We start from the raw sequence: 10,656 nt of genomic DNA, 5'->3' as shown, positions 1-10,656 counted from the left end.
TTTAATCTTTTTAAAGTGCAAACTCAGGTTTGTTGACATTTATTCTGGAATAGCAAACAAATAAGTCTCCAAATAATCGAGAACAGGTAAGAATTCCATTTGTAGAGCTGCGTACTGCGAAACGAAAAGCATAACGCAATGTTTACGATTTCGTTGTGCTATTTTTGTATGAAAATTTTTGATTCGCTCCAGCAGCATACTAAGCTAAGCTTTCAAACTGTAAAAGCAGTTACAAATCTTTTAGATCATATACCTAGTATTTCTATACGATAAATTTAGAAGACATCGTTAGTTTAAAAAAACGTAACAAAAATAGAAAAGTTTATATTTTTCAAAAACGTCTCTAATGATTTTGATTAAAATGAATGTGTGTAATGAGCAAATAAGACGGTAAATTTATGATTAAAATATTTTTTGAATCGCTATTAATGGTAACTGCCGTAGAATCTTTTTTTTATTTCTGAATTTCCATTTAACAACTAAGCCTAAGAGGTTATGCTTTATGTGAAGAAATTTTTATAACGGTTTCTGTAAGAACTATTTTCCTTCTTTCAAGATCTTTTTAAATCTTTTCGATATCTTTTTTATTGTTCGAGATATAGTCAGTTTTTTTACTTATTGTAATATATCAAACAGATATCACGTTTTCATCTCCTTTTTGATAAAAACACATTTCATTTCAAAATATCTCGGACAGTAAAAAAGATATTACAAAGATTTTAACAGTTTTTGAAAGAAGGAAAATAAATATTATAGAAACCGTTATGATATCTTAGTCTCGGCACCAAAAAAAAATTAAATTTTGTTGACCAGTGTTTTGAATATCGGTTTTCTACGAAACTTAATTCCCAATATTTTTTGATAAAAACAAAAGTTTTTTTAACAAATAATAAAGAAATTATTAATTAAGATTCCAGATCTTTATAACCGGCCCCCTGGGAAATTTTAAGTTCATCACTGGGCTTAATATTGAATTTTTTTAAGAGCAAAACAAGAGGAATCCTTACACAAATAGGTTATACTTTCGATCAATGAAAAATGTTTTTCAAAAATAAAATCATTTATTTTATAAATATAATTGTAAATTAATATACAATTTATTTTTAAACTAATTATTATAAAACAGGCAGATATTTTTTAACAATAGAAGATGTATTTCCTTTTTAGAGATAGCAAATATTTTCCTTACGCTTTATAATGTCTCTAAAGTTGGTCACGTCCCTAGGAGAAAAATGTTTATACTATTTCGTACCGTTTGCACATATGTATGTCGAAAAATTAGTTTTTTTATGTTCCATTCGTAGAAGAGAATTTTTTCATTTCAGTTTCGATGTACTTTACAAATCGACTTAGATTTGTGCGCACTGTTAAAACGGCTGGGTATCGCTCATTTAATTCACGTTTCTGCTGTCGAATCTGGGTAGAAAATTAATAAAAACATAATTATTGTATAAATAATAAGTAGGTTAATTGTTTACCTTGGATTTAAACACTTTTTCTAATGCCTTCATACGTTCAAGGAAATTCAGTTCAACTACAATTTGATTCCAGTCATTGTCGGAAAACATGTCCATTAAAGCATCTATTGCTTCAGAAATAGTCCATACGTCTTGTTCCTTTAATTAAAAAACAAGTATTACTCATTTATGTATAAATAAATTAATTATTAAAAACATTTACCTTTGAACATGTGTCTAGAATAAAACCTATAATCAGCTTAACGAGGCGTTCAGAAAGCAAACAACCTAAGGTGCCTAACATTCGTAACCAATTTGCGCGAATTTCTGGCATCGTGCACTTATTTACTCCATTCAACATTAACTAAATCAAATAAATAATTAATATGATGTAAACCTAGTTAACCAGTTATAGTTAGTTACTTCTAAGTCATTCTCGGACATCTGGGCAAAAAGCTCAGAGTTTTTCTTTAAATGCTCCAAAGACGCACGCATCAAGGAAGTAGATGGTTCTAACAGAATGAGATCTTGTGGACCTTGAAACACCTGTTGTCCCAAATCCAACCAAACAGCATAGATTGCAGTTGGACCACCAAGATCTTCGGTGCACATTGAGTTACAAAGATTTTGTAGACATAAAAGGCATGATACACGCAGACTTTTGACTCTGTTGGAGAAAAGAGAATTTATGTTACGTTTTATATAATAAAAACAAATCCAAATTCTTACTTGTTTAAAAGTGTAAAACTAGTCTCGCGGAGAATTTGATTAACATTATCTTGTACAGGTTGAGCTTTTTGCCAAAGCTGAAATAACATAGCTACATTATTTTTTTTTTTTTTTTTTGTGTTGGAATAGGAATTTACCTTTTCTACAAGTCCAAATGATTTTATGGCTTCTAAAACTTCTACAGGAAGTTTATCAGTATTTTGAAGATTTGTTGTGCTATTGGTTTTGCTATTGTTATCATAGTCATGTACGCTTTCATTATCCGATGCATCATCAGCATTATCATCAATCCATTCTAAAAAGAAAATAAATAAAATAATTAACTTAGGGCCGCTTTGTAATGTTGACTTTTACCTCCAGTAACGTATCTTAAGTCACACAGAGTTTCCACGACACGAGTTTCCACGACAGCGGGAGAAGTGGAATGGAGGAAGGGAAGGTGGGAGTGAACTGAACTGATATATTTTTGTATTTTATATAAACGAATAAAATAAAATGCACGACTGGGGTCGCACGTACTTGCTCTTGTAGTTTAAAGTATCGTTATCTTAAATAGCTATTGGAAATTTAAGATTTTGTTCAGAGTCGTGAAAAAAAAAAAAATCAAAAAAAAAAAAAAATTGCGAGTTAAACAAATTAAAAAAATTCAAAAACTTGAAAAAAAAAATTTTTTTAATTTTTTTTTTTTGACACTTCAAAATTATGTCTGTAAATTTTGAATAAAATTAACTCATGTTTTGATGAAATATATGAACTTAAAAAATATGTTAATTTTTGAAAAACGGCAACGCCATATTTCCGTTCTCCGCATTTTTTGAGAAAAACTAAAAACTCAGTTTTGTAAGAATCAATGGGAGTATTGCCTACACCAAATTTAATCAAAATCATTAGTGCCGTTTTCGAAAAATTTGCAATACCTCGAAAACTTTATATGGGAGATATGCGTCCATCCGTTTAGGCCCTAGCTCGATGTGCAGATGGACGCACAGACGCACAGACCGACGGACGGCATGACGAAAACCACTTTTTTGGTCTTCTCTATCATCGTAATGTCGGTTTTGATTCAAACCTCGAATTTTTTTTTCTACACGAAACCACTACTTGCCCTATAGAGCAAGTAAAATGATATTAGGGTAATTCCATGAAAAAGTGGACAGTTTAAAAAAATTGTGACGCGACATCTCATACATGCGACAATTGCGACACCCAATGAAGTAGCAAGGTCTAGTTGCTAACAACTCTCAACCATTCTTATGTAATTAATTTTCGAGAATGGAAGAGACCTATATTTAATCGCTGAGTTCGAACGGCTAAGCAGAGATGCACTTTATCATGACAATAATACTATTGGAGGATTTGTCGATGCCTCGCAGCCGCAGGAGATAGTCTTCCTGAAAAAAAAAACTTTTTTTTTATCTAAGGTGAAGGAAGCTGGCAATTGAACCCAGACCTCTGAAATGATGGTCAATCCCACCAACCATCACGCAACGGGGTACTTCTTACGATTCGACACACGCCGCGCTCCTTGGTATTAAGTTAAAAAAGGTTCAAATTCTGATGCAATAGTATACAAAATTGATAGCTTATACCCGAAGACTTCTTCTTTAACAAAGTTTTTGAGGTTTTCAACAGCCTGTGTTTTTGGAAGTTGTTTTTGGAAAAATGAAAAAATGTTTGGGCTCATAAAATATGTTGAGGCCCCTGAAATATTTTGAAGGAAATTAAGAATAGCTCGTTTTGGATGTAAGAAAAACTTCTTCTTGCAGGAGCATCTTCGAAAACGTTATAAACAGGTTTTAAGAAAATATGAAGTTCCCAAGAAACACTCGCGAGCTCAGTATTCTTGGATCCATGAACAACATTAAGACCACATACCTCAATATCAAGGAGTTGCATCTTGCATGGCATCTAGGTCCTTTTCTTTCCACTCTTGATTCATATTTGTTTAAATACCCTAACTCAACTTACTCGTCTACCTAAATTTCCGTTTAGAAAATGACGTTGGCCAAATATTAAGTCCTTAATGTTTCTTGAACGTGCCTATTTACACTACCCTTTTGGAAAGTTTCCGTAAAAAATTAGGTGTTTTAGTGTAGCCACTAAAATTACATAATCTCAATTCTGTTCTCTTCAAATAAATACGTAGGTATTATAAAATTTAAATTACAACCAAAAACTTACCATCGTCATCTGTTGCACATTGATTTGTGATAATCTCTGCAGCAACTTTTTGGGCTTCTAGCAAATAACCAACATGTTTTACTTGAATTTCAGTATCAGTAGGGAGATCTTGTTTTCTTCTTCTCAAAGATGCAGCCTCATCAGTTTCTTCTCCAACTGTATAAATATCTAGTTGTTAAATTTATAATTTAGGTTTTATTTTTTATATTTACCATCGACAACATCCATTTTTACTTCAAGTTCTGTTGGATTTTCTTGGCGAGACAATGGCAATGTACTTGTGATCTCACCAAGAACAGTTCTATGATTAACATCAAAAGTCGCAGATAGTGCTGGGAATATTTTATTAACATATGCGGCTGCCAGGGCAGGAATATTCGACAAAATTCCTATGCAAAATATAAATTTGTTAAAATTACTGAGACTGTTTTATGTTGTGATTAGTATCTTTACCTGCAGCGAGTGTTCTCAAAAATGTATGCGAATGATCTCCTTCGATATTAAGCAAGCAAATAAACTCTGGCACATGGTTATTGAATACATTCCAGGAGTTCGGATTCTCTTCAGATATAACCAACAAACATTGTGCTACAGAAATTGCAATATCGAACCCAAAGACTTTATAGTCCAGACAACGAATGAAACTTTCTAGGATGTGTGATTGATTAAAGTTTTCAAGCGCAACTGAGGTACTTTCACATAGATTCCATAGAAGATTGACAGACTAGAAATAAATATAAAAATTAGAATTAATGATGATTGCTAGGATGGATGATGGTGATTAATGATTGCTAGAATACAGAGCGTTTTAATAAATTTTATTTCAATATTAAATCATACAACTATAAGACATGATTAAATGAGAATTAAAATAGTAAGATTCAGAGGCTAGTCAGTTACACTTTCGACTGTTTTTTCTGTGCGTCTTACGAGCAGGGAAAAACAAAGAAGACCTATGATTTTCTGCTGAATTCTTACGTCAATTCTATGGAATTATAACAGCTTTAGAATAAAGATTTACTACGACTAAATTTTACTTTTATTCTTTGGTTTTTTGCACTTTTTTAAACCACGAATTGTTTTCAAAACCACGACTTGATGGGGCCAAATCTATGACTCAGATTAAGCACATCGAAATATACTACCAATTGTTATTGATCTTTAAGAACCGGATGCAAATGGACTCTTAAAAATATTAGAGCCTTACTATAATCAATAATTCCAATAATTCTTTTTATTGTAATCGATTTTTTTTTTTCGGGGGAACCCCATAGCTCTTTTTTTAGGTACTGAAAATTTACATTGAACACAATATAGTTTTTTTTTAAGTAAGACTAAACAAATTTAGCATCTGAATTATGTGCAAAAATACTACCTTTAATTGAATATATAAAAAGTGAAAATAGCCAAATCTGTTTAAGAGCTAAAGCAAATTTTCTTCGCAAAACAGTGAAAAACAGAGATTTTTGATATTTTGAGGGAGTGTAGGCACCATTAAGACTTATCCAATCGAGCTGAAATTTTGGCTATCTAAAAATCTGCAAAGGCTGAATATTTGATGGGGTTCCCCCGACCAAATTTCGACAATCGACTTTTTGCGGTCACTCTAATATTTACAGTGCGAGCCAATCTTAAAATAGACAGACAACAAGGTGGTATTTACTAGAGTAAGGGTAGAGAATAGTCAGAGCCTTCGTAGCTAGGAGTAGATTCTTCCAACTGTGATGTTGATAGGATCATCTGCTAAAAGCGAGTGGTTGATTTTCAAGACCATTTGTAGACCATTTGGAGATTGCCATGGGATCCTCATTTATCCTGCATGTCAAGCCTTCTTCAAGACCAAGCGGTCGGGATATATAAATTTGCTTGCAAATATAAGAGAGGTCATTTATAATATGCAAAAAGGTCCTATAATAGAAAATTCTGGTATACTTATATGCAAATACAAAAAATCTGATTGTACCCGGCCAAACCTTACGCTTTGAAAGCGATTGTACAAATAATTTTCTATAAAACGCACAGCTATATCATAAGAACTAAAGGACTTAAGTTTTTATGGTTTACATTGTCAACGGCTTTTGGGAAATTCAACAGGCAGAGAATTGTTAAAGTGTTCAGATCATATTCAAGTCATATATCATCGAGGACTTTAAAACCTACCTTAATAATTCGTAATTTGCAAGGCCAGAACTTTAACAGGAAAAGAAGAATGCTTATGATTATAGGACAAAAATCTGAGCAAGATAGTTGTAGATATGATGCAGAAATAGATCAAATGTGTCAAAGTGCTCAATCATAAGGAAATAAGCAAATTGGTAACCCATTTTCTCTAAAACCTCAAATTCCATAATTGGATCAATTTGGTGGTACGCAGAATGTGGTTTGTCCATTGACTTGAGTATCGAAAATAAAGCAAAATGGTAAAAGCATGATGTATAGGCTGATCCAGAATGTAGATGAACTATTTGCTTCGAAATATAGACAAGAAGCTGAATCGTCAATTTTCAGATCTACATATATACAGCCGTTTAGATCATAATTTGGAAGAGAAAAACTATTTTCATGACAACAACAGCGTACAGGAAATATCCATGATGAAAAGGTTGAGAGAACTTATGAATTTAAATTATGTTCCACACAGAGAAGATTTACCATGCCTTCGCGAATTGTGTAATTTGAAAGAGCGAGAAGATTTCATGCACTTTATTGGAAAATGCCCGATACTAAAGGAAACAAGTTTGCATGTACATATTTAGGAAAAGGTTTCTAACGGAAGAAGACTGCTTTAATGTGTTGAACCAAGTTGATATGAAGAAACTTTTTCAATTTTCCAAAATCGCGTTTGCATATAGGCAAAGAATTATAAGTGGAAACTTTTAAAAATTTAAACTAAATATTTTTTGTTACTTTTTATTAGTTCAATTTATCTTTATAATTGTCAATCTGGCGGACGGCAAAAGCCAAGCCCATATGTTTTCGTTAAATTGTATATACAAAAAAAAACTTATGATTTAATAAATACTAACTAAACTTAAGAACTGAAACTAAACTAGTTGGATCAGAATGGTTTTTATCATTAGGTACAGTATCCAAATTCTGGGAAATTCTCAAAATTAATGATTTGTATAATGCATTAAGATCAGGCACATTTTGAAAAGCTTCCTTTTTACTGATTCCAGAGCTACAAATAAAAAACTTTTTTTTTATCCTAAGCAATCATTTTTTGTTGTGTCCGTGTAAAATTTTAATAATCTAAGGCCCATTTGCTCATACGGATCCTAAATTTGAATTTTAGTAAGGTCGAAAATAGTTCTTGTGTTCTACTTAGTTTATTCTACGTTTCTAAAAAATACTTATTTTGAACTTAGCAAGGATTTACTTTCATGATAGAAATCGCTGAGAACTTCAAAATCAAAAGTCAAATCAAAAGAAACGTAAATTAATTTAAATTGATTTTGAGCAATTTATTAATTCAAATATAACATTGTTGTTAAATATCATTATTTGTGTCTTTATCTTGCTGAAGAAAAGTGTAAAAAAGAATATTTGATGCAAAAATATGTGTTAATTGGTTAAACAAAAATTGTTCCTGTGCGTGTGTAAATGTGCTTGTGTGTCAAAATTAGTCAAAGAAATATGACAACAAAATAATGAATGGCCACGTTCAGGAAATATTAGGGGCTAAATATTTAGGCAACGTCATTTTCTGAACGGAAATTGGAGTAAATTGACTAAATTAGTTTGGATATGATATTATTGTCAAATTTTGAAATTTTATTAAGATCGCATGGGGCAATAACCAAATTGAACTTTACTTTAATAAATAAATAATATTAATTATAACCGATAGTGCACTTTTAACTCGTTTTTCACACAAATAAATTCAATTTTTCTAACGAAATTCTGTAATTAAAAACAATCAGCTGTCATGTTGACAAAAAAAACTTTCCTAGAATTTTAGGTAAAATTTTCTTGCCTAATTTTCCAGTTAGCTTTCCAATAAAATTTGACAGTTGACCAATCAGAGACCGAGAAATTACCTAAATATTTAGTCCCTAACGTTTCTGAACCTGCCCAATGTCATACAAAAAACTGTGGTGTAAATTGTACCATCTAGGGATGGTTAAACTTAATGAATGTAAGTTTATTTTTATTGAATTGACAATTCATGTACTTTTTTATTACCGAGATCAATTTTTAAAGCGACATTCTTGCTTTTTTCATAAAATAAAAGTGCTTAAGTAAAACATAACAGCTTATGTTCTACTATTTCTTCCCCCTAAGTTATGTTTAACTTAGTGGGATTTAGGACGTAGTTTGCATTTCGTGCAAACCGATATGTGGAACACAGGGTTTTATGTAATACTTAAATACTTATGAGTCGTATGAGCAAATGGGCCTAAGTACTGAGTTACCAAAAAACACGGCTAGTATCGAACTGGTTGTAAGTGGAAAATGCAGGGGCTAAGAACGCTGGAACACGCGTAGCGTAAGAACATCAACGAACAAAGATCAAAGACTCTAGTACTCTACGTCTCCAACCCTAATAAAGAACGTAGTAGATAAAGACCTCATATTTGGTGGTGTTTTCAGGAGACTAAACTTTCGAGTGAAGCGATTAGTGAGCTAATTTTTTTTCTACAACACGCGCCACATATTTTGTTCCTTACTCATAATTCTCTTACGTATCTGCTTGACACTAGTGATCCGCCTGTGGGGTTTGCCGGGTTGACCTCAAAAATGGGCGACAAGCCTCCCGGTTTGTTATTAGCCCTGTTCCTTTGGGAGGTGGCATGGTACTACTAGTAGTTTACTATCGATTTTCAATGGAACGCACTTTCAACGAATTCAATATAAATCGTATGTACTAGGGAAGAAGAGCATGAGTAGATGATAGTACAATCTAGTACCAAAACATCTACTTTTAGTAATCTACTTACCTCCAATGTAACAGGGCTATTGTTAAATTATTGAGGCCAACTGATTGCTGATATTTTTGCATTTGCGTGTACCAAGAGTTTTTCGGGCTACCTTTTTTCTTAATTCAAACTAACTATACGTTTTAAAATTTACACAAAATTACCTGAAAAAATATATCGGATTTCAAGCCAAGTTGACCAGTGATTTTCTCGTCAAATTCCGGAGTCCAGTTAGCTTCTTTTGCATACTCACTCAACAGAGCTAGCAATGGAGTGAGGACATCTTGTTCAACAAGATTCTCACAAACATCTACTCCACAAACCGAAAGATTTCGCAAAGCTCCTGCACAGGCATTGCGAACTGCATTGTTCGGTTCGACCAGTAAGGGCGCTGCAATTCGAATCACATCACTTGCACAGATGGCCACAACTTTAGTTTTATTTGATGAGAGAACAGCCAAGGCTTGCAGTCCGTTGATCTTTTCTTCAATGTTCGAACTTTGTAGTTGGTCACGAATTGCTTCGATGGGATTGCTGTTTTCTTCATTGAATTCATCTTCATTTTCGAGGTCTCGCAGACTTGGTATGCCAATGGGATTTACTTTGACCGGGCGTACTTTGTTTTTCTTCGTTTTTCCCATAGTTTAAAATATTTTATTGAGTTATAAAAAATTATGATAAAAATTATCACAAAAAACTATTCTAAACAAAAGTACCACGTGCTGGATGCACAGTCAAAATCACAGGCTGTCAAAAATATGTCAGATGGTTGTCAAAAGATAGTTGGGTTCAATGAAAAAATCTGAATTTTGTGCCGGAAAAACTGAAAACATACTTAAAGGCTGGTCCACACCGGAAAGGTATGCGGTAGCGGTACGGGTAAAGGCCTACCACCATTGACCTATTATATATGGACTGCTAGTTGATTCTCGTTTCCATACAAAATTTTTGAAAATGTGGTTCAATGATTACTAGCGCCTGTGGAAGAAAGTGGTAAATAGAACTCAGTTAGTGTAGCGACATCTTCCGTCAGATGGCTTGAACTACCATTTTTGTACATAGAAACTATGGCCATCTACATATTTTTGTTATAAAAATGAGTAGCACCTGTCTTTTTTGAAGTCTACTTTTTGACGTTTTGGAAGAAAAGAATTCTTTCAGAAAAAAAAAGTATTTTAAAATGTTTGTTCGAAATAAAATATCGAGGTAAAATAATTGAATCGTGTTGGAAAATGTTTTTTATTTCAATTTATTATTAATCGAAATTATTAAAAAAAATTAAATGTTCCTTTTTCAATAATTTTCATTTTGTTTTTTTTTTTCAGATGCAATCGTGGAATCGTTTTGGATGGAAGGACGTCAAAATGCCC

The 10,656-nt window shown here is 32.5% G+C and overlaps 1 protein-coding gene across 1 annotated transcript; it reads right to left on the bottom strand.

Annotated features, from left to right (window-relative positions):
• Positions 1-1,096: 1,096 nt before the first annotated feature.
• LOC129920804 (HEAT repeat-containing protein 3) lies at positions 1,097-10,038 on the bottom strand. The gene is made up of 10 exons (XM_056002350.1): positions 9,451-10,038; positions 4,821-5,091; positions 4,580-4,756; positions 4,368-4,523; positions 2,324-2,481; positions 2,187-2,263; positions 1,881-2,124; positions 1,681-1,821; positions 1,479-1,616; positions 1,097-1,416 (listed from the first exon to the last, which is right to left on the bottom strand). Exons 1-10 carry the CDS (start codon positions 9,925-9,927, stop codon positions 1,288-1,290), a joined length of 1,968 nt encoding a protein of 655 aa, XP_055858325.1. The 5' UTR covers positions 9,928-10,038; the 3' UTR covers positions 1,097-1,287.
• Between the last annotated feature and the right edge of the window lie 618 nt (positions 10,039-10,656).

This window comes from Episyrphus balteatus, chromosome 1, assembly GCF_945859705.1.
Source record: "Episyrphus balteatus chromosome 1, idEpiBalt1.1, whole genome shotgun sequence".
NCBI classification, from domain to species: domain Eukaryota; kingdom Metazoa; phylum Arthropoda; class Insecta; order Diptera; family Syrphidae; genus Episyrphus; species Episyrphus balteatus.
The sequence above is the reverse complement of the archived record's forward strand: the minus strand, read 5'-3'. Positions and strand labels throughout refer to the sequence as shown.

Bases quoted from the DNA above. Each gene is read 5' to 3' on its own strand.
- LOC129920804 (XM_056002350.1), bottom strand. From the start codon at position 9,927: ATGGGAAAAACGAAGAAAAACAAAGTACGCCCGGTCAAAGTAAATCCC. The intron at 2,482-4,367 runs GTAAGTTTTTGG...TTTTCTTTTTAG, and splicing joins ATGTGCAACAGATGACGATG to AATGGATTGATGATAATGCT. The intron at 2,125-2,186 runs GTAAGAATTTGG...TTTCTCCAACAG, and splicing joins AGTTTTACACTTTTAAACAA to AGTCAAAAGTCTGCGTGTAT.